The sequence below is a fragment of the Mchenga conophoros genome, linkage group LG3 (genome assembly GCF_057382185.1).
Source record: "Mchenga conophoros isolate Kocher_MC1m ecotype Shallow Benthic linkage group LG3, M_conophoros_male_GT1.1, whole genome shotgun sequence".
NCBI classification, from domain to species: Eukaryota; Metazoa; Chordata; class Actinopteri; order Cichliformes; family Cichlidae; genus Mchenga; species Mchenga conophoros.
In genome coordinates this window covers 24,978,796-25,000,977 of record NC_140528.1, presented here as the reverse complement: position 1 = coordinate 25,000,977, position 22,182 = coordinate 24,978,796, and the positions used below count along the sequence as shown (strand labels likewise).

General features: G+C 41.6%; 1 protein-coding gene across 1 annotated transcript; it reads right to left on the bottom strand.

Moving 5' to 3' along the window:
- Window positions 1-59: 59 nt before the first annotated feature.
- LOC146577810 (ribonuclease inhibitor-like) lies at window positions 60-20,221 on the bottom strand. The gene is made up of 7 exons (XM_085267721.1): window positions 20,155-20,221; window positions 19,887-20,082; window positions 17,180-17,356; window positions 8,961-9,137; window positions 5,060-5,236; window positions 294-470; window positions 60-149 (listed from the first exon to the last, which is right to left on the bottom strand). Exons 1-7 carry the CDS (start codon window positions 20,219-20,221, stop codon window positions 68-70), a joined length of 1,053 nt encoding a protein of 350 aa, XP_085123847.1. The 3' UTR covers window positions 60-67.
- Between the last annotated feature and the right edge of the window lie 1,961 nt (window positions 20,222-22,182).

Genomic DNA, 22,182 nt, shown 5'->3' with positions numbered 1-22,182 from the left:
AGAGAGATTTGGGAGATTTCAACAAGTGTCAGACAGACTTTAAGGTGGAATGAAAAGTTGGAGAGTTTCACAGTGAATTATCCAGTGGAGGATTTTTCTTCTTCTTTGAAGGTTTGAAATGTGAACATTGTTCTGCTGCAGTCAATGGACTAAACCAGAGAAGAAGAAAACAGACTTTACCATGAAGATCCTCAGTGTGGATCAGTATAATATCAGCCTGATGTCTGCAGTTTAGTGTCAGCACAACTTTCACATCATATTCATCTCAGCACAACTAAAACATGCTGACTGACCTCAGAGTTTCAAGTCCACATCCTGGACTCTCCAGGAAACCACACAGATGCTTCACTCCTGGATCCTGCAGCTTGTTGTTGTAGCTCAGGTTCAGCTCTCTCAGATGGGACGGGTTGGACTTCAGTGCTGCTGACAGATAATCACAGCTGATCTCTGACAAACCACAGTCCCTCAATCTGTATAAAGAATGAAAGATGTAAGTTTATTAGACAAAGTGTGAGCTTGAAATCATTCAGTGTTTCATCATCTGTTCAGAGCTGAAGAAGGTTCAGAATGTAGAAGTTTAGAAAATGGAAACTCCAAACAGCTGACAGAGTTCATACGCCTTTGTCAGGGTCAAATTCAAGCAAGACCATGTGAAAATTAAAACACATCATCCTAGGTGAACTTAAACACCTTTGTTCCCCTTTTGTTAAGACATAGAAAAGTACACCACACAAAAATACTGCAAAAGGAAACGGTCGCCTTATATACATAGTGTATAAACTCAAAATGCACATTTCACTTCAAATTAAGATTAAGGCTTTGAACAGATCACATAGTTCAGTTCAACATATAAGACTTTAAGAATGCACAAGCATCTACTTAAAATCTATTTAATTTATCATCCATGATATTATTTTGTACAATTCCAATGTATTTTGTTCATCTCCCTTAAATAAACAGGCAGTCTTAAAGTATGAAATATTCATATACAAACACATATAAATGTGTGTACTGTCTCAGTGGCTGATAGTACCCCACAGGCCTCAGTGTGAGCTTGAAGACATTTATAATGTTTAAGTAGTTTAATGTGCAGGTGCTGACGATAAACACATTTTGAATGAAAGCCGGGGAACTTTGGTAGCACAGAAACAAGTGGCTATTCTTTGTGACTATATGGATCACTCACAATACCATTATTTCACACAAAGGCACCAAATTAATACTCAAAAAAGCTGCAGCAATACACACAAATATAAACAGTACTTGGTGACAACTTTGCTTTTAGCCTTTAACCCTTCTTGACTACTTTTGATGTGGCCTCTATATTTTACCTTTAAAAACAGTTTATCTTGCCAATCTGTTATTTTCTCATTTTGACCAACTGTATCAGCACAATTTATCTAAATTCAGACAAAATTTAAAATACAAGTAGAAAGTGATATTTTGACTGTAAAAACCACACACATGTTTAACGAATCATCTTCATAACTTGAAATGCAAATAGAGATTGTACATTTTTAAAAATACGCACACGTTTTGCAAACAACAAAGTTATATGGTACTATTTACTAGAGATGGCACGATACCACCTTTTTTTATGTCCGATACCGATATCATAAATTTGGATATCTGCCGATACCGATATGAATCCGATATAGTGTTTTTTAATCAACAAAACTGTTTTTAAAATATCTTGCTGCATTTTGCAAGTCTGCAAGTTCATACTCAAGTTTAAACACAACAACTACACTAAAGCTATTCTGTTATACCTGTATACAAAAAAAATATTTCATAGTTCAGCAATACTGATCAATCTAATAAACTTAGACCTACACCATCCTCCCTATTCTGGTATTTTAAAGAGTACTTAGCGTAAATATTAAGCAACCTAACTAATAGGGTTCCAACTCCCAGCAACAACAAAAATAAATAAATAAAAAATAGGGAACCACCCCTCACGCGCCACCTCATGATGCTTAATCGACGTAATCAACCTTAATTTGATGCAGTGTAAAAAAAAACATGCACAGAAATCAATTATTTTTCAAGAAATATTAAATAGATTCAACATCTTTCTTCAACAAAATTGCAGACTGCACAGATGGTACCTTCCCAAAGTAAAAAGTACTATAGCTTACTAGGGTGTATATATTAGACTTAATAGTCACTATATACAGTAATGGACTTCTATTCATTTTACATCAAATTAAAACTTTGGGTGTCAGATAATTATTTATTAAAAGCTCGACATTTTAAATGAGAATAAGAAAGAAAAGTATGTCTTTGTGCCCCCTTTTCCCAGTTAATGCCCTATCGGCCCCCTGGCTAAACTTTGCTAGATCCGCCCCTGCACAGTTACCAGCCGTCAGCTACATAGAAAAAGATCCTGGTGTAGAAAGTAATATTAAATAAATTCTAACAACAGCTTATCAAGCTTAAACGTGCTGCTGTTGTTCAGCCCGCTGGTTTCCTCTTTCTGGTGCAAAGTGGGCCAAAAACAAACAAGAGAGACGGACTCGCCACAGAAAAGCCGATCAGCTGATCATTAGCAGTTTCACGATTGAAGTAGCAGCCGGAGAGCGAGAGGCAGTCGCTCGTTAAGCTTAACGTGGGAATGCTTTACAAACATTCAGAGATGGACTTACACACTTGCTTTACTTCTCTCGGGATAACTTTGTCGGAGATGAAATGCCGGGTTGCTAGCGAAGCTCCACATGCTATCCAGACCACCGACAGGTCCTGCATGCCCACAGCTGCTCTATCACGTGATGCATACTGCTCCGACGTGCTAACGTCGTTCTGAGGCGAGTTACGGCGTGTTGCAAGTTTTGTGAGGTGCTTTCGTGATATTTAATGGATCGGATTACATTTTTTATTTTTCTCCGATATCCGATCCAGTAATTTAGGTCAGTATCGGACCGATACCGATACGTAATATCGGATCGGTCCATCTCTACTATTTACCAAAAAATGCAGCCAAGGCTCAGACGTTTTTCATATAATCATTTCAAACTATTTACAGAACAATCAGGTGTCAAACAATAGTTTGTGTCACTCTAACACATATGAGAACAGCACAGGGATAAACCTGCAGGTCTGACAGCAGGTGTGTCACTCAGCGTTTACACTGCAATCTGCCTTTGTTGGCTTTAAGGCAGCAACTGTGACGATCACTAGTAGAACTGACACACAAAACAAAACAACAGCTACACACTAAATACACAAGACAACAAACTAACTTGAGACCAAACACGGTAAACGTCACAAATCTCTCACGTATCAAAACTCTCTCTCTCTTTCGCTCACTCGCTCTCTCTTGCCGGTCACTCCTAAAACTTCCCCCTTTTGCTAAACAACCAAATGTCATGTTTCCATATCATTTTTGATTGGTCGACATGGTACATTTTCCCACCTATAGGGCTTTGGAGCGTGATGTCACGGGAGATGGGCCATGCCCCCTTCCGCCATGACAGTAGGCCAGCCAAAGGATACCATTTCAGCTATGGATCGTACGTGTTGTGTTGTCGGTTGCAACGTTAGATCACACGATCGTGAAGGCAAGAAGCTGGATAACGGGCTCTCTTTTCATCGTTTTCCATCCTGGAGGCAACGTGAGGGATCCCATGTATCCGATATTACTAAACAAAGACGTCAGGCTTGGATTGCAGCGGTGAGACGAGCGGATATCGAGTTCTCTGCAATCCCCAGCTTTTTGTTGGTTTGCTCACGGCATTTTCTTTCCGGTGAGTTCTAAATTAATTCATATCACTCTTGAAAGGCTTTTAGTGTTATTTTCAACGTGTTGAGGTCATAGATAATGAGATAAAACATGCTAATGTGTGATGCTGCAGAACCACATCATGTCGACTGAGTAGCTTATGATTTGGCATTATTGCAGGCAAACCAGCATATGAAATGGATGTAACAAATCCAGACTGGGAACCAACACTGCACATGGGGCATGACGACATACCTGTATCAGACTCGGACCGGCACTCAAGGCGTACGCAACGGAAGCGAAAAAGAGCACTCATCGGAGGTAAACAACCCCCCCCCCCCTCTAAAAACATACTAAATTGCTATCACTGTACACTAATCCGCACATAACTTCCAGATGAATCACACACCTGTCATTGGAATATTGGTGTACATTTACCTTATGTCTAATTTTATCTTACAGGCTTTCGTTATGCAGCTGCAGAGTCTGAAGGTGTGCCCCGTGCAGAAGTGATTGATGAAGATCTGACAGAAGACCAACAGCAAAATCACAATGTCATGGAGGCAGTGGACAGCAGTTGTGTTGGACAAGTGGAGGTTGAGGTACCAGCTGCAAATGTGGATATACTGAAGAAATGTAAACCTTTTAAAATGATGACAGATTACAAACTCTCAGCTGTGTCTGTAATCAAACCTCTGTAACTTTGCTTCACTTCAGCAGCATCAGCTCATGTTCACATGTTGATTCATGGTTTGCTTCAGTTTTTGATGGACTGCAGAATATTTTGAAGGTTATCTGCTATAAAAAGCCAGAACAGGAAAATCTGCTTCATGTGCTTCTGTTTGATCCTCAGTGACTTTGACACAAAGGCCTCTGCTGTGATGATCACACCTCTGATCAAGTCTCACAGTGTCAGCTTTGTTTTTATACATATGGATATGTGCTGATAAATGATCAGAATTATAATATTTCCCACTGTCTGCTGTGTGCCGTGACCTTTGACCTGCTAAAGACAGTCAGCTGTGGATTATTCATTGTTGTGTCTGATACTTAGAACTGTGAGGAAGAACACTACACAGTTAATCAGGGTCCCCTCTCTCTGAATCAGGAAAGGTGGGCAGGCCGCGTGTGGGCCGCGGGCCATACGTTGAGTCTCACTGTTTGAAATGTGAACATTGTTCTGCTGCAGTCAATGGACTAAACCAGAGAAGAAGAAAACAGACTTTACCATGAAGATCCTCAGTGTGGATCAGTATAATATCAGCCTGATGTCTGCAGTTTAGTGTCAGCACAACTTTCACATCATATTCATCTCAGCACAACTAAAACATGCTGACTGACCTCAGAGTTTCAAGTCCACATCCTGGACTCTCCAGGAAACCACACAGATGCTTCACTCCTGAATCCTGCAGCTTTTTGTTGCAGCTCAGGTTCAGCTGTCTCAGATGGGAGGGGTTGGACTTCAGTGCTGCTGCCAGATAATCACAGCTGATCTCTGACAAACCACAGTCCCACAATCTGTATAAAGAATGAAAGATGTAAGTTTATTAGACAAAGTGTGAGCTTGAAATCATTCAGTGTTTCATCATCTGTTCAGAGCTGAAGAAGGTTCAGAATGTAGAAGTTTAGAAAATGGAAACTCCAAACAGCTGACAGAGTTCATACGCCTTTGTCAGGGTCAAATTCAAGCAAGACCATGTGAAAATTAAAACACATCATCCTAGGTGAACTTAAACACCTTTGTTCCCCTTTTGTTAAGACATAGAAAAGTACACCACACAAAAATACTGCAAAAGGAAACGGTCGCCTTATATACATAGTGTATAAACTCAAAATGCACATTTCACTTCAAATTAAGATTAAGGCTTTGAACAGATCACATAGTTCAGTTCAACATATAAGACTTTAAGAATGCACAAGCATCTACTTAAAATCTATTTAATTTATCATCCATGATATTATTTTGTACAATTCCAATGTATTTTGTTCATCTCCCTTAAATAAACAGGCAGTCTTAAAGTATGAAATATTCATATACAAACACATATAAATGTGTGTACTGTCTCAGTGGCTGATAGTACCCCACAGGCCTCAGTGTGAGCTTGAAGACATTTATAATGTTTAAGTAGTTTAATGTGCAGGTGCTGACGATAAACACATTTTGAATGAAAGCCGGGGAACTTTGGTAGCACAGAAACAAGTGGCTATTCTTTGTGACTATATGGATCACTCACAATACCATTATTTCACACAAAGGCACCAAATTAATACTCAAAAAAGCTGCAGCAATACACACAAATATAAACAGTACTTGGTGACTGTTAAGTCTAATTGTTGAATGTTGCCATTGTGTTTCTTAAATTTGTACAGTCTTAGTTCAAGCAGTAGGATCAAAGCCATTCCTTTGATCCTGGCCACCTCTCCAACCACTTTGTGCTGGGGGAGGTTTTATTGTAGATACATCCTATCTGGAAGATCTGTTTCTTTTGATGTAAACTTCCTGGGTTTACGACCCTTTGGTCAGCAGGAGGTCTGACACACACACACACACACACACACACACACACACACACACACACACACACACACTCTTACAGAAGTTCACACATATACATAAAATGCTTTGTCTTAGAACAAAGGGGGCGTGGCTTTGTTCTGACGTGTTTTGTGTGAACTGTCTCCCAATAAAAGGTAGCAGGAGGAGGTCAGATCTGTGGTCATTTTCGTGGTGGACACAGACGAGGCCTCCCTTGCGCAAATAATCGATCGATCGACTGTCTTGTTTTCTTCATGATGAATAAGTCTCTAGAATTAGCGGGGCTTGTGGAAACACAGACCCAACAGTGACAACTTTGCTTTTAGCCTTTAACCCTTCTTGACTACTTTTGATGTGGCCTCTATATTTTACCTTTAAAAACAGTTTATCTTGCCAATCTGTTATTTTTCTCATTTTGACCAACTGTATCAGCACAATTTATCTAAATTCAGACAAAATTTAAAATACAAGTAGAAAGTGATATTTTGACTGTAAAAACCACACACATGTTTAACGAATCATCTTCATAACTTGAAATGCAAATAGAGATTGTACACTTTTAAAAATACGCACACGTTTTGCAAACAACAAAGTTATATGGTACTATTTACCAAAAAATGCAGCCAAGGCTCAGACGTTTTTCATATAATCATTTCAAACTATTTACAGAACAATCAGGTGTCAAACAATAGTTTGTGTCACTCTAACACATATGAGAACAGCACAGGGATAAACCTGCAGGTCTGACAGCAGGTGTGTCACTCAGCGTTTACACTGCAATCTGCCTTTGTTGGCTTTAAGGCAGCAACTGTGACGATCACTAGTAGAACTGACACACAAAACAAAACAACAGCTACACACTAAATACACAAGACAACAAACTAACTTGAGACCAAACACGGTAAACGTCACAAATCTCTCACGTATCAAAACTCTCTCTCTCTTTCGCTCACTCGCTCTCTCTTGCCGGTCACTCCTAAAACTTCCCCCTTTTGCTAAACAACCAAATGTCATGTTTCCATATCATTTTTGATTGGTCGACATGGTACATTTTCCCACCTATAGGGCTTTGGAGCGTGATGTCACGGGAGATGGGCCATGCCCCCTTCCGCCATGACAGTAGGCCAGCCAAAGGATACCATTTCAGCTATGGATCGTACGTGTTGTGTTGTCGGTTGCAACGTTAGATCACACGATCGTGAAGGCAAGAAGCTGGATAACGGGCTCTCTTTTCATCGTTTTCCATCCTGGAGGCAACGTGAGGGATCCCATGTATCCGATATTACTAAACAAAGACGTCAGGCTTGGATTGCAGCGGTGAGACGAGCGGATATCGAGTTCTCTGCAATCCCCAGCTTTTTGTTGGTTTGCTCACAGCATTTTCTTTCCGGTGAGTTCTAAATTAATTCATATCACTCTTGAAAGGCTTTTAGTGTTATTTTCAACGTGCTGAGGTCATAGATAATGAGATAAAACATGCTAATGTGTGATGCTGCAGAACCACATCATGTCGACTGAGTAGCTTATGATTTGGCATTATTGCAGGCAAACCAGCATATGAAATGGATGTAACAAATCCAGACTGGGCACCAACACTGCACATGGGGCATGACGACATACCTGTATCAGACTCGGACCGGCACTCAAGGCGTACGCAACGGAAGCGAAAAAGAGCACCCATCGGAGGTAAACAACCCCCCCCCCCCTCTAAAAACATACTAAATTGCTATCACTGTACACTAATCCGCACATAACTTCCAGATGAATCACACACCTGTCATTGGAATATTGGTGTACATTTACCTTATGTCTAATTTTATCTTACAGGCTTTCGTTATGCAGCTGCAGAGTCTGAAGGTGTGCCCCGTGCAGAAGTGATTGATGAAGATCTGACAGAAGACCAACAGCAAAATCACAATGTCATGGAGGCAGTGGACAGCAGTTGTGTTGGACAAGTGGAGGTTGAGGTAGCAGCTGCAAATGTGGATATACTGAAGAAATGTAAACCTTTTAAAATGATGACAGATTACAAACTCTCAGCTGTGTCTGTAATCAAACCTCTGTAACTTTGCTTCACTTCAGCAGCATCAGCTCATGTTCACATGTTGATTCATGGTTTGCTTCAGTTTTTGATGGACTGCAGAATATTTTGAAGGTTATCTGCTATAAAAAGCCAGAACAGGAAAATCTGCTTCATGTGTTTCTGTTTGATCCTCTGTGACTTTGACACAAAGGCCTCTGCTGTGATGATCACACCTCTGATCAAGTCTCACAGTGTCAGCTTTGTTTTTATACATATGGATATGTGCTGATAAATGATCAGAGTTATAATATTTCCCACTGTCTGCTGTGTGCCGTGACCTTTGACCTGCTAAAGACAGTCAGCTGTGGATTATTCATTGTTGTGTCTGATACTTAGAACTGTGAGGAAGAACACTACACAGTTAATCAGGGTCCCCTCTCTCTGAATCAGGAAAGGTGGGCAGGCCGCGTGTGGGCCGCGGGCCATACGTTGAGTCTCACTGTTTGAAATGTGAACATTGTTCTGCTGCAGTCAATGGACGAAACCAGAGAAGAAGAAAACAGACTTTACCATGAAGATCCTCAGTGTGGATCAGTATAATATCAGCCTGATGTCTGCAGTTTAGTGTCAGCACAACTTTCACATCATATTCATCTCAGCACAACTAAAACATGCTGACTGACCTCAGAGTTTCAAGTCCACATCCTGGACTCTCCAGGAAACCACACAGATGCTTCACTCCTGAATCCTGCAGCTTGTTGTTGGAGCTCAGGTCCAGCTGTCTCAGATGGGAGGGGTTGGACTTCAGTGCTGCTGCCAGATAATCACAGCTGATCTCTGACAAACCACAGCGATACAATCTGTATAAAGAATGAAAGATGTAAGTTTATTAGACAAAGTGTGAGCTTGAAATCATTCAGTGTTTCATCATCTGTTCAGAGCTGAAGAAGGTTCAGAATGTAGAAGTTTAGAAAATGGAAACTCCAAACAGCTGAAGCCAACAGGAAGCAGCTTCAAACAAACACAACAAGAGAAAAAACTCTGAATGTTTCACATTAAAGTCGTACATTTATCATAAAAACAGGACAAAGACTTGAAAAAGTCATGTTTTTCCTTCCAGGAACCACAAGGCTTCACTTTTAAAGGTGAAGTGTGAAAGAAATGGACATATTTGAAGTCCAACACCTTTTTCCAGTCACATTATTAAAGCAGACAAACTACAAGCTCATTTTCATTCCAACAAGTCATCTTCTGACCTGGACTAACAACACTGGTCTCTATGTGCAGCTGGCTGTGAGACCAGTGCTCAGGGAGCGTCTACAAAGTGCAACACTGAAAGAACATCACACACTAGCTTTGTCCCAAAACGTCGGCTGCATCCTTCGGAGGACCCGGTATTTGCGGTCTACGTGGGCCGGGTCCTTCAAAGTCCGAAAAGGCTGGAAGTGCGAGGCTGTGAAATGGGACGGTCTAGCCTTCAGATTTGCGTCACCGCTGTGTTGGTGGAGTTTAATAAACTCAGCCGTCTCCTCCTTGCTATCTAAAATATAACAGGACACTGGCGTAAATTCTCGACCGTCTCACACATCTGTTTAATCAGTTTCCTGTTTAACGTTTATTCAGCTGTGTGAAAATCCCGGAGGAACTTTGATCTCAGCCAAACCGATTTACTCCGGAACAAATAAAACACAGAAAAAAGGCAAACAATTACATTACATTACATATTTGAAGTTTAAACAGCTACTTTCTCACCTGAAAATATGTTAAAAGTTTATTTGTGACCCAGAAAGATTAATAAGAGTAATTTGAAAACTTAGTAGCTGCCGCCATTGTTGGCAGCTGAAATTTGGCTGGGCCGCGCTATGAATTCTGGGATATGGTGGGCCACGAAGGACACACCCGACGAATCCTTCAAATTCGGGGAAATGAAGGACGCATTTGTCGGGCACATTTGAAGGAGTCGACAAATACGGACAGCCTTCATCGCCTGGCTGTGATGTAATCGGCCTTCAAATGCAGCCTCTGGAGGATGCAGCCGACGTTTTGGGACACAGCTACTAATTTGCTTCCATCATCCAACCTGAAGAGGAAACAGAGACGCCTCCCCTTCAAAGTAAAAGCTGCTCCTTTTGGACACAGTATCAAAGAAAGTCTACAGTATAACATAGAAAAGACAGAACAAAGTTTTGGTTGTTTTTAAATTGTGCAGAAATGAAACTACACTAAGCTCAATTATGTGACAGACATTTCATCCCATGTCAGTTTGGCCTCATCCTGGGCCGGATTATCCAGCACACACTCTGACCACAGGTCCATGTTGAGCAGGATGAGCTGCTGGCTAATCTGGAGGCTGTAGCAGCAGCTCACAGTCACAGTGGGTTTCCACTCATGAAAAAGCTCTGGCTGCTTCATTTCTCATCTCATATCAGAGACTTTAATGCTTCACTGAAGCTGTACTGTGATGCTTCCATATTCCAGTGAGGCCTCCATAATGATTTCAGCTGTTCTGTACACACACTGTGTGCCCTGTATGGCTCAAAGTCTCTGCAGCCTGTTTTTATCTGCTATCATCAGATCTTCATCATCCTCATTCACATCCCTCACACACTCTACAGCCTCATCAGCACTGACTTCATCTTCACTGACTGATGGAGCACAACATGAACCTGTGGAGGCTGAAACACTGTCCTGTCAAACATCTCCCCGTCACCACTCCACTTCTGTCAGCCTTTAAATGAACCCTGCTCAAGTCTGTCACTTCTGTTTGGAGCCAAAAGAGGTTAAAGATTGTGTCACTACATTCTTGTCTAGAAAATATTAAAAGTGTATTTGGTGACACACAAAAAAGGGTAAAAGTATAGTTTGGATCCACACATGTCCAAACCCTGGTGTGTAGGCCTACTTAGTATTGAGAAAAGCCCACTAAAAGAACGCCCACCAGACCAAAGCAATGGTGTTGACTTGATCAGCATTAACCCCGCCCCCTGACTTTGATGGGTGAAGCTGACAAATAAAATGTATTTATGAACAGCGATGCAGGGCCAGGAGTAGCAACGTGAATTAAATAAATACATCATTAAATAATTCATTAAATGTGTCAGTAAAATAATTAAAATAGAAAACAAACCAACAAAATATGTAATTAACTAATTTGAATTGTACATAAATACTTAATGAATTATTTTAAATGAAATTAACTGATAATTCATTGTGATTTTGTTTTGTGTTTTGATGAGCTAATAATCAGCTCTCTTTTTCTCATTGTTGTTCTAAGCCGCTTATCCAAAGGAGAGAGATACCTGTTGAATTATTTCCAAAGTGTGCCAAATTGGACATTACAAATTAAAGTCTACTCACTGAAAATTACTGGGGAATGTCTGCTTTGATTTTGATGACAATCTCATGACAGTACTGAGGATTTAATGCAGTTGGACTGCTAAAAATGATTGAATGCGGTTGGACCGCTAAAGGATTTAATACGGTTGGACCGTGGAAAGCAGTTGGACTGCTGAGTGATTTTAGTATATTAGGGAATTTGGTTATTGTTTGGGGTGGAGCCCGTATTGGTTATAAGGTTGGACCTGCTTCAGTCTTACACTTTTTTGGCTGTTTTACTGTTGTTCCAAAGTATTATAAATTATTCAAGAACGTCAGTTGGACTGATAGGAAGCACAGTGCTCAGAGGTAACGCTTGCCAATGCCAAGGACGCTTAGGCATTGTCCTCGAAGAGGGAATAGTCAGTTGGTCACTGTGGAGCTTGGGGCACTCCAGAATAACTAGGAGTTAGAGTCTCCTTACCGTTTGGAACGGTAGTCTGCGCTTTTTTTGGCCAGCAGAAGTTGGACTTCGGGCGTGTAACTTTAACTTAAAACTTCGGGGTAAGCCTTGGCTGTGAAATGCCAAAAATAGAGCTTCAGGCAAAGTTTGGGTTGGTTGACGCTTTTAAATTGAGTTAGGGATTTTAGAGATGAGGCCAGAAACTGTTGGACAGATACTGGTTAATTGATCACAAAAAAGTTGGACTTTATCGGTTGGACCGTTAACTTAAATTTGTCGAAATTGTTTAGGCGCTAAAGCTGACAGATGTGACAGTGGTTGTAAATATAAGACGTCTTTGTAATATAAAATAAGAGATCTCTGTGTGAAAGGAGTCTGAGGCAGTGCTGGAGCTATTTTTAGACTGTGTGTGTGTGAGTGTGAAAATGCAAATTAGTCAGCAGTGAACTGTTTAAACCACAGTTGGTTTTACAAATATTGCTGCAAACATTGTTGAGTGTGTGTTTAAGACGCCATTTATGTTCATTAGAGGGCTATAAATAAAGTTTTGAGTTGCCGTAGTGGATGTATAGTAATTGACTGAGTTTTGATATATAAATATAGTGAGTGCACTGTATATATTTTAAGACTAACATATTACTTTTAGGAGTAACCTCTCATCAGCAATAAATGCTGGTGTGTTTTATTTTTCTATTCTATGTGTGTGCTGTGAGAATTAATAGAGGTTTCAATTGTTTTCTTTGACTTGCTCTTTCTGATTATGAAAGGCAGTCTGAAATACTCTTAGGAAAGCGTGTTGTGAGTATATTCCTCAACTCTTGTCACAGTTAAGTGTGTGAATGCTGTGAGTAGCAGGTTTTGAGTGATTGGGTGTGATTTGTACAAAATAATAAATAATAATAACACTATGAAAGTTGATAGTAGAGTGAGTGCAGAAGTGGAAGTGTGAGAGAAAAGGCGGTGTGTGTGTGAGACGATCTGACAAACGCAAAGAATTTAGTATATTTAGAAGTGTGTGCGTGAAATAAGGGTGAATTGTTTTAGATCAAGACTTAGTAAAACAAGAGTTTTATTAGCCTGTAAAAAAACAAAACAGGAGAGATAGAAACAGAAAATATGGTTCTGAGCAGCTGCAAGGTTGACAGGAAATGGTGTGTGACAGGAACTTTGCATGCCCATAAAAGGAACTGACTGTGACAAGTGAGCACACAGAGAGAGAAACATACGAGGTAAACTCCAGGCAGATGAAGCAAATGGAGGTTTTAAGAAAAGAAATGAAAAGGATATTAATTGTATGCTTTAGTGTGTCAATACAGGTGGACTTCTTTCAACCTAGAATCTTGAGTACAAAACCATTGATTAACAGAATTGGGAGAAAACAGGCCAGATTTTGGCTTAAAATTTTACAGCTTGACCTCCCACTTGTCCCGATCCTGAGAAGAAGCTCATAGGACAGTTAATCTCCTGATGAAGACCGACAGAACATCGTGGACTTCAAGAATTAACAGCAGGCAAAAAGACAGTGCAACTGAAACTACACTGACGATACCAGCAGCAGCATGGAAGAAAAGCACGTGATGGAAAATGCACGGTGAACTGCAGGCTGGTAAGAACAGTGTGACATAACTGTTTAAAGACACTGAATGGGATATTTTGCCAGGCTGGGATTTAATCTAAAAGGAAAATACTGAAAAGAGCAACGGAGAAGAAACAGAGAAGAAACAGACTGTGTTTGCTGGGGATCACAAGACAACAAAGGACACTAAGAGAAGGGCACAGGGGCCAGTGGGAAGGTGAAGCCAGACGAGTTCGACTGCGAGAATAGAGGGTACAATTGGGTTGAATTGAAGCCGGAACTCAGGATGGTTTAGGGATGTCCACGTCACAAACAAAGAGGTAAACAAAAAGAAGGTAAAATAAAGAGAGAAATAACTGACAATTACATTAATGAATAGAAGACACACATACAGATATTACATAGATTTATTTTTAGGATAAAGGGGAGAGCTTATACGTAGAAATGACTTTTATACATATTGCATTTTGTGCCTTTAAGGGAGTTGTGGCTCAATTCGTCTCTTGAGGGTCACGAGCCTTTGGCTAGCGCTATGATTAGCCAATCTACTGTGAGGATGATATGAGTTATTGAAGGATTGCACACGCTCACAGACATATAGAGTCCATAAACACACATGACAGTATTGATTCCAGGCAAAAGGCCTCAAATTAATTTAGCGTTTAACTGAACTTGAGCTGGCCCTGTAACAAGTGAACAGAAAAGAGGAACTGAATAGGAGTTTCTTGCTTTAGAGAAGGACCAAAGGAAGGAAAGCATATATTTTGGTTAAGTCTGATAAACTAGAATGAGAAGGTATTGTTACATCAAAGGAGCAAGATGAAATAAAAAGGCTATACCAAAAACAGGTTATAACATAGGAAATGTGAGTTTTAAAATGAAGTTAGTGTTAACACACAGGAGTTGTTTCAAGGCAGCGTTTAGCTATGATAAAATGTATGCAGGAGTAATTGCTTATATGTTTAAACTTAATTGATTAAAGTGGTTGTTTTTTTTGGGATCTTTTAGTAGAATAGGCGCTTTATAATGATTTTCTTGTGAAAGGAGATTCTAGGTCAGAGTGGAGGCCTTGCAGCAGCGAGAGTTCTGTGTACAGGATGTTGATGATTAGATAAGGCAAGCGACAGGAAACGCATGCATGGACGTGAAAGCAGCGTTTAAGAGTTTTAAAATGATGAGTAACGTTGAAGAATATATATAAATACAAGTCAATAAGTCAAGAAGATAATTAGGATCAGGCTTTTGATTAAAGAGTCCCAAAGATGATAAGTTAGGGATGTGCAGGAAAAGGTGTTTTGTTTGCTTTACACAAGATCTCGGCGACCACAGGGGGGTGAGGATGCTGGAGGCCCGAGGCATGATGGACCACAAGAGAGGGACGCAGAAAAACCTAATCTTACGCATGGAGTGTTCTCGAGGGGAGCTGGTGGTTATTACTGGACCACTTAGAGGACATGAGGTTGTCTGATTTGCTGAGCCAGAGGACGGCTAGAGAGGGTCAGAGCGGGAGTGGTGACCCCGATGTCCATGATGCCATGGATGGACATGGAAGCAGCTGAGTGGGCCGAGGAGTGACCCAACACAATGTATTGTGACCTCTGGTGTTCCAGAGGTCGAGAGAGGGAGTATTGAGATTGGAGAGATATTTTGCTGCTATTGTTAAAGGCTCATGTTCTCACTTAGATCATCGATTTCTACTTACATTTCTTTCTGGGAAAAATGGGGATTACTTTGGAAACAGGAAGTATTTTCCCCAATAAGCAGCCCTGGATTAGTAAATCACTCCAACATGTTCTCAGGCAGAAGAAGCTGTCTTGTTATGAGGGAGAGAAGAAAAGATTGAGGCACAGAAACTTGTTGAAAGAGAGATAAAGCAGCTAAAATCAGGTGTAAAAGTAAGCAGAGGATGAGCTGAATAAAGGGACCTCAAGGCTGGCTTGGAAAGGAATGAAGTCCATGGTGGGGATGCAGAACAAGGAGCAAAGATGAATGTGATGCTGAATCAGCAGAAGACTTGGACTCATTTGATTCCAGCTTTGATATCATTGATTTCAATGAAGAGCTTTGTGATTGTAGCAAAGGGCTGGTAGCTCTGAGAGTCCCCACTGATGAGGTGTTTGTGTGGAAATCTCTTAGGGGGACCAAAGAGAGAAAAAGCCCTGGTCCTGATGCTGTGGGAGGGAAATGATTGAAGTGTGCTGTGAGGAACTGACTGGGAGATTTTCACACATTTTTCCAGTCCTCCTTGGAACAACAGGAAGTTCCCAGCACATGGAAACAAAGGTTAAGTGTCCTATGGCACTCAGTGATGATGGTGCTGTGGCCCCACCACCTCCACCTCTTTGTAAAGGAACTAACTGTCATCTGAAGCTTCAAATGGAACTAAGACTTCCTCCACTAGGTGGCAGTGTCTGATGAGAAAGTGTTAGTGGAGCTGGCCTGGAGTCAAAAACAGGAAGATGCAGGATTTGGGCTGAAATGGGGAAAGTGGTTAGCACTAGTGCCTTAAAGCAAGAAGGTTGTAGGTTGAAGCTTGTTGGCCTTTCTGTGGAGGTTGGATGTTCTCCCACAGTCCAATGAAATGCTGCTTAGGTTCATTGGTGCTTCTAAATTGGCTGTAGGTGTGGATGTGAGAGAGTGCTTCTCTGTCTCTCTCTGTTGGCCCTGTGATGGACTGCTCACCTGTGCAGGTGGACCACGCCTCTTGCCCTATGACAGCTAGGGCACAGGCTGCAGCCCTGTGAGCCTAAGTAGCAAAAATGATCCATAGATGGCCTGAAATCCCCCAGTTAGCAGTTTGGTAGATAGCTATGACATGCTAATCCCATCCAGCAGCTGTATTCTACCTGTAAGCTGATCCCTGCTGAGCCAAAGCACTTTTTCATATACAAATTACAACCTTTAATAGAAACCTATTGGTCAGCATCTTATTAGCCTGCTGTTAGCTTCATTCCACAGAAAACTGAGAGAAACTAACAGAGTTGATAAAGAATAAAGAGAAATGTGCTGATTTAAAGCCTTTGAAGTGCTTCAGATGATCTCTGTCCACTTCTGTCCACTCATTCATTCATGTAAGCTTTCTAATGCAGCTTTGATCTTCACAGTCTGCTTCATGAAACTCATTCTAACCCTGAATGTCAGAGTGTTCCTCCTTCTCTTTCCCATCATTCATGCTGGCAGTGGAGGAGATTTGGATGTTGGACTGTGTTTTGGATGATGTGTGTATGTTTGTGTTGGACTGCTGTCTGTAAAGCAAACGCACATTTTGCTTTGGATTTCAGTGTCAGACAGACTTTAAGGTGGAATGAAGAGTTGGAGAGTTTCACAGTGAATTATCCAGTGGAGGATTTTTCTTCTTCTTTGAAGGTTTGAAATGTGAACATTGTTCTGCTGCAGTCAATGGACTAAACCAGAGAAGAAGAAAACAGACTTTACCATGAAGATCCTCAGTGTGGATCAGTATAATATCAGCCTGATGTCTGCAGTTTAGTGTCAGCACAACTTTCACATCACATTCATCTCAGCACAACTAAAACATGCTGACTGACCTCAGAGTTTCAAGTCCACATCCTGGACTCTCCAGGAAACCACACAGATGCTTCACTCCTGAATCCTGCAGCTTGTAGTTGTCACACAGGTCCAGCTCTCTCAGATGGGAGGGGTTGGACTTCAGTGCTGCTGCCAGATAATCACAGCTGATCTCTGACAAACCACAGCCCCTCAATCTGTATAAAGAATGAAAGATGTAAGTTTATTAGACAAAGTGTGAGCTTGAAATCATTCAGTGTTTCATCATCTGTTCAGAGCTGAAGAAGGTTCAGAATGTAGAAGTTTAGAAAATGGAAACTCCAAACAGCTGAAGCCAACAGGAAGCAGCTTCAAACAAACACAACAAGAGAAAAAACTCTGAATGTTTCACATTAAAGTCGTACATTTATCATAAAAACAGGACAAAGACTTGAAAAGTCGTGTTTTTCCTTCCAGGAACCACAAGGCTTCACTTTTAAAGGTGAAGTGTGAAAGAAATGGACATATTTGAAGTCCAACACCTTTTTCCAGTCACATTATTAAAGCAGACAAACTACAAGCTCATTTTCATTCCAACAAGTCATCTTCTGACCTGGACTAACAACACTGGTCTCTATGTGCAGCTGGCTGTGAGACCAGTGCTCAGGGAGCGTCTACAAAGTGCAACACTGAAAGAACATCGCACACTAGCTGTGTCCCAAAACGTCGGCTGCATCCTTCGGAGGACCCGGTATTCGCGGTCTACGTGGGCCGGGTCCTTCAAAGACCGAAAAGGCTGGAAGTGCGAGGCTGTGAAATGGGACGGTCTAGCCTTCAGATTTGCGTCACCGCTGTCTCGGTGGAGTTTAATAAACTCGGCCGTCTGCTCCTTGCTATCTAAAATATAACAGGACACTGGCGGAAATTCTCGACCGTCTCACACTTCTGTTTAATCAGTTTCCTGTTTAACGTTTATTCAGCTGTGTGAAAATCCCGGAGGAACTTTGATCTCAGCCAAACCGATTTACTCCGGAACAAATAAAACACAGAAAAAAGGCAAACAATTACATTTTTAAGTTATCCGAGTGACTTATATATCGTGTTTAACCTGAGTAGCGAAAGAGCAGGGGTCTGAAAACGATGAAGCCGGGCGTCCGCTGCTCTCGCCGGCTGGAGTGACCATTGACCCCCCGGCTTGCTAGCGAGCGGGTGGGTAACAGACGTCTCCGAAAACGTCGGCACACTTTTGCAAATATGCGATGTCTTGATAAACCAAGCCAGAGCGTTCTCACTCCCGAGGCGTAACATGTCGACGTTTTGTCACGTCCCGTGGCGTTCCTGAGGAACGCGAAAGGAGACCTTCGGCGTTCTTATGGTACGCGGTGGGTTATGGCTGGAATCCAGTGCAATGACGCTCCCGCGGTAATAGACGTTCCAGCCCTGTATTCCAGCCCTAAACCTAACCTTATCCCTAGCCCTAACCATAACCTTATTCCAGACCGTAACCAGGACTTTAATGATGTTAAATAGCGTGTTTCTAAGCGATTTGAAGAAAAAGAGCGAACATGTGTAGGTTCAGTCCAGACGGTTCTCATATTTCCTCTTTTTCCGAAGTCGTCATTTAGGAACGTGGTGGGTAGCCGAAAACGTAATATGGTGACGATTTGTCACCTAGCGTAAAATGTTACGCTTTGGGAGTGAGAACGGGTTGACCAAGCAGATATTTGAAGTTTACACAGCTACTTTCTCGCCTGAAAATATGTTAAAAGTTTATTTTGTGACCCAGAAAGATTAATAAGAGTAATTTGAAAACTTAGTAGCTGCCGCCATTGTTGGCAGCTGGAATTTGGCTGGGCCGCGCTATGAATTCTGGGATATGGTGGGCCACGAAGGACACACCCGACGAATCCTTCAAATTCGGGGAAATGAAGGACGCATTTGTGCATTTGCATGCGCAAAAGAAGACTTCACACACAACGCGCTCTGTTTAGACCCAGAGCAAAGAATATTGTTTGACAGATGACCCTTAATATGAAGACTTCGGACTTTACGTTTCCCAATTTTTGCTTTAAGTTATTTTGTTATTTACATAATAATGTAAATAACCTAATAATGATCCTTATTGCTGTTTTAGAGGAGCGGTGCTTCAAAGGATAGCTGCAGATTTCTGTCAGAATCTGCAGATTATACAGTACAAATAAAATGTTCACGTTTCTCCAACGTTGTCTTCCCAACAGTTTCACTGACATCTACACGGGATGGCCAGGAAGCGTTCGCGATGTCTTATCGGGCGCTGATAATTGGCGTCTGTCTTGTGTTGGTGACGTAAAAAGACAGATTTAATGCGACATGACCGTTCAAACAGCAGTCGCTTTCTAAAACATCGGATATGTATCGGATTCAGTACCACATACGAAAGTGACCCAGGTCGGATTTGAAAATATCGGATTCGCGACGTTCACACTGTCATAGCATGATCGGATATGGGTCGCATAGGGTCAAAAAAATCGGATTTGATGCGCTTTCGCCTGCAGTGTGAACGTAGCCTTACTCTCAAATCCTCCCTAATAACAAGAACATAATTACACTTTAGCCACAAGAGGGCAGCAGCATTAATACAAGTCACATGTATATAAAGGTACAGTGATTATATTACAGTGATTTTGACAAAAACAAAACAGAGGTTCATGGCAGTGTGTTTTCCATAACATACCAACCAAATTAAATAATAAAAACTTTATAACTTACAGAGCTTTTTTAGAGGCTTTGACCACTGGCAGCAGCCTCAGAAGAGCCTCCTCTGAAGCAAAGTATTTCTTCAGGTCAAACACATCCAGATCTTTTTCTGATGACAGTAAGATGAAGACCAGAGCTGACCACTGAGCAGGAGACAGTTTATCTGTGGAGAGACGTCCTGATCTCAGGGACTGTTGGATCTCCTCCACTAGAGAACGATCATTCAGTTCATTCAGACAGTGAAACAGATTGATGCTTTTCTCTGCAGACAGATTCTCACTGAGCTTCTTCTTGATGTACTGAACTGCTTCTTGATTGGTCTTTGAGCTACTTCCTGTTTGTGTCATCAGGCCTTGCAAACGAGTTTGATTAGTCTTCAGACCCAAGAGAAAACGAAGGAACAAGTCCAGGTGTCCATTGGGGCTCTGTAAGGCCTTGTCCACAGCACACTGGTAGAAGTATTTCTTTGAAGATTTTCTTGTTTGAAACACTTCCAAGTTGTTTCTTGCTCTTCCAGCAGATTGAGTCCAGAGTTGATGAAGGTCAGGTGGACATGAAGAGCAGCCAGAAACTCCTGAACACTGAGATGAACAAAGCAGAACACCTTGTTCTGGTACAGTTGTTTCTCCTCTTTAAAGATCTGTGTGAACACTCCTGAGTACACTGAGGCTGCTCTGATATCGATGCCACACTCTGTCAGGTCTGGTTCATAGAAGATCAGGTTTCCTTTCTGCAGCTGATCAAAAGCCAGTTTTCCCAGTGACTCAATCATCTTCCTGCTCTCTGGACTCCAGTGTGGATCTGTCTCAGATCCTCCATCATATTTGATCCTCTTGACTTTGGCCTGAACCACCAGGAAGTGGATGTACATCTCAGTCAGGGTGTTGGGCAGCTCTCCTCCCTCTCTGGTTTCCAGCACATCCTCCAGAACTGTAGCAGTGATCCAGCAGAAGACTGGGATGTGACACATGATGTGGAGGCTTCGAGCTTTCTTGATGTGGGAGATGGTCCTGCTGGCCTGCTCCTCATCTCTGAATCTCTTCCTGAAGTACTCCTCCTTCTGTGGGTCAGTGAACCCTCTGACCTCTGTCACCATGTCGACACACTGAGGAGGGATCTGATTGGCTGCTGCAGGTCGTGTTGTTATCCAAAGGCGAGCAGAAGGGAGCAGGTTCCCTCTGATGAGGTTTGTCAGCAGCTCATCCAATGAGGTGGACTTTCTTGTTTCAGTCAGGATTTTAGTTTTCTTGAAGTCCAAATTAAGTCGACACTCATCCAGACCATCAAGTATGAACACAACCTGGAAGTCTTCAAGCCTGCAGATTCCTGATTCGTTAGTTTGATTAAAGAAGTGATGAACAAGTTCCACCAAGCTGAACTTTTCCTCTTTCAGCACATTTCAGCTCTCTGAAAGTGAATGGAAATATGAACTGGATGTCCTGGTTGGCTTTGTCTTCAGCCCAGTCCAGGCTGTATTTCTGTGTTAAGACTGTTTTCCCAATGCCAGCCACTCCCTTTGTCAGCACTGTTCTGATTGGTTCGTCTCTTCCTGGTGAGGCTTTAAAGATGTCTTCTTGTCTGATTGTTGTTTCTGGTCTGTCTGGTTTCCTGGATGCTGTTTCAATCTGTCTGACCTCATGTTCCTCATTGACCTCTGCAGTCCCTCCCTCTGTGATGTAGAGCTCTGTGTAGATCTGATTCAGGAGGGTTGGGCTTCCTGCTTTAGCGATGCCCTCAAACACACACTGGAACTTCTTCTTCAGTTGGGCTTTAAGTTCTCGTTTACAGAGTGGAGCAAATATTTCTGAAGGTAAGAAATTCAGAAAAAAATATTATATAATAAATATCATAGCCTTTCAGTACCCTGAAAGGATGAATGTCTATTGGTCCATTTCTTGAGCTATTAGGAAAGATCAATATTCAGTCTTTAGAGAAATTCTCTTACTGCTCTGCAGATGGTCAGCCATCTCATGCTGCTTAAGTCTCCTCAAGAAGTGGAGTGTGATCTTCAGAAATGCTTCTCTGCAGCTCTTTCTTTCATCTTCATCCTCTCCTTCAAACATCTCCTCATCCTCCATCTGGCTCTTTAAAGTTTCTGGGTGATCTGGACTCAGAAGCTTCTGGATCTTCTTCAGCTCATTCTTCACAAACATGGTGATGTTGTCCTCCAGCCGCTGGAAAAGAAAACTATATGAATTACCCAGTGGTAAATGGACTGGTTCTTATATAGCTCTCTTTGATACTCTGTGCACACAAAGCATTTATACAACATGCCTCATTCAACCAAGCACATTGTTCTATGCTTAAA

Coding starts and splice junctions, on each gene's coding strand:
- LOC146577810 (XM_085267721.1), bottom strand. CDS start 20,221: ATGACACAAACAGGAAGTAGCTCAAAGACCAATCAAGAAGCAGTTCAG. Junction 17,357..19,886: donor AAAGCCTCTAAAAAAGCTCT/GTAAGTTATAAA, acceptor TTCTTTATACAG/ATTGAGGGGCTGTGGTTTGT. Junction 5,237..8,960: donor TGTGGACTTGAAACTCTGAG/GTCAGTCAGCAT, acceptor TTCTTTATACAG/ATTGTGGGACTGTGGTTTGT.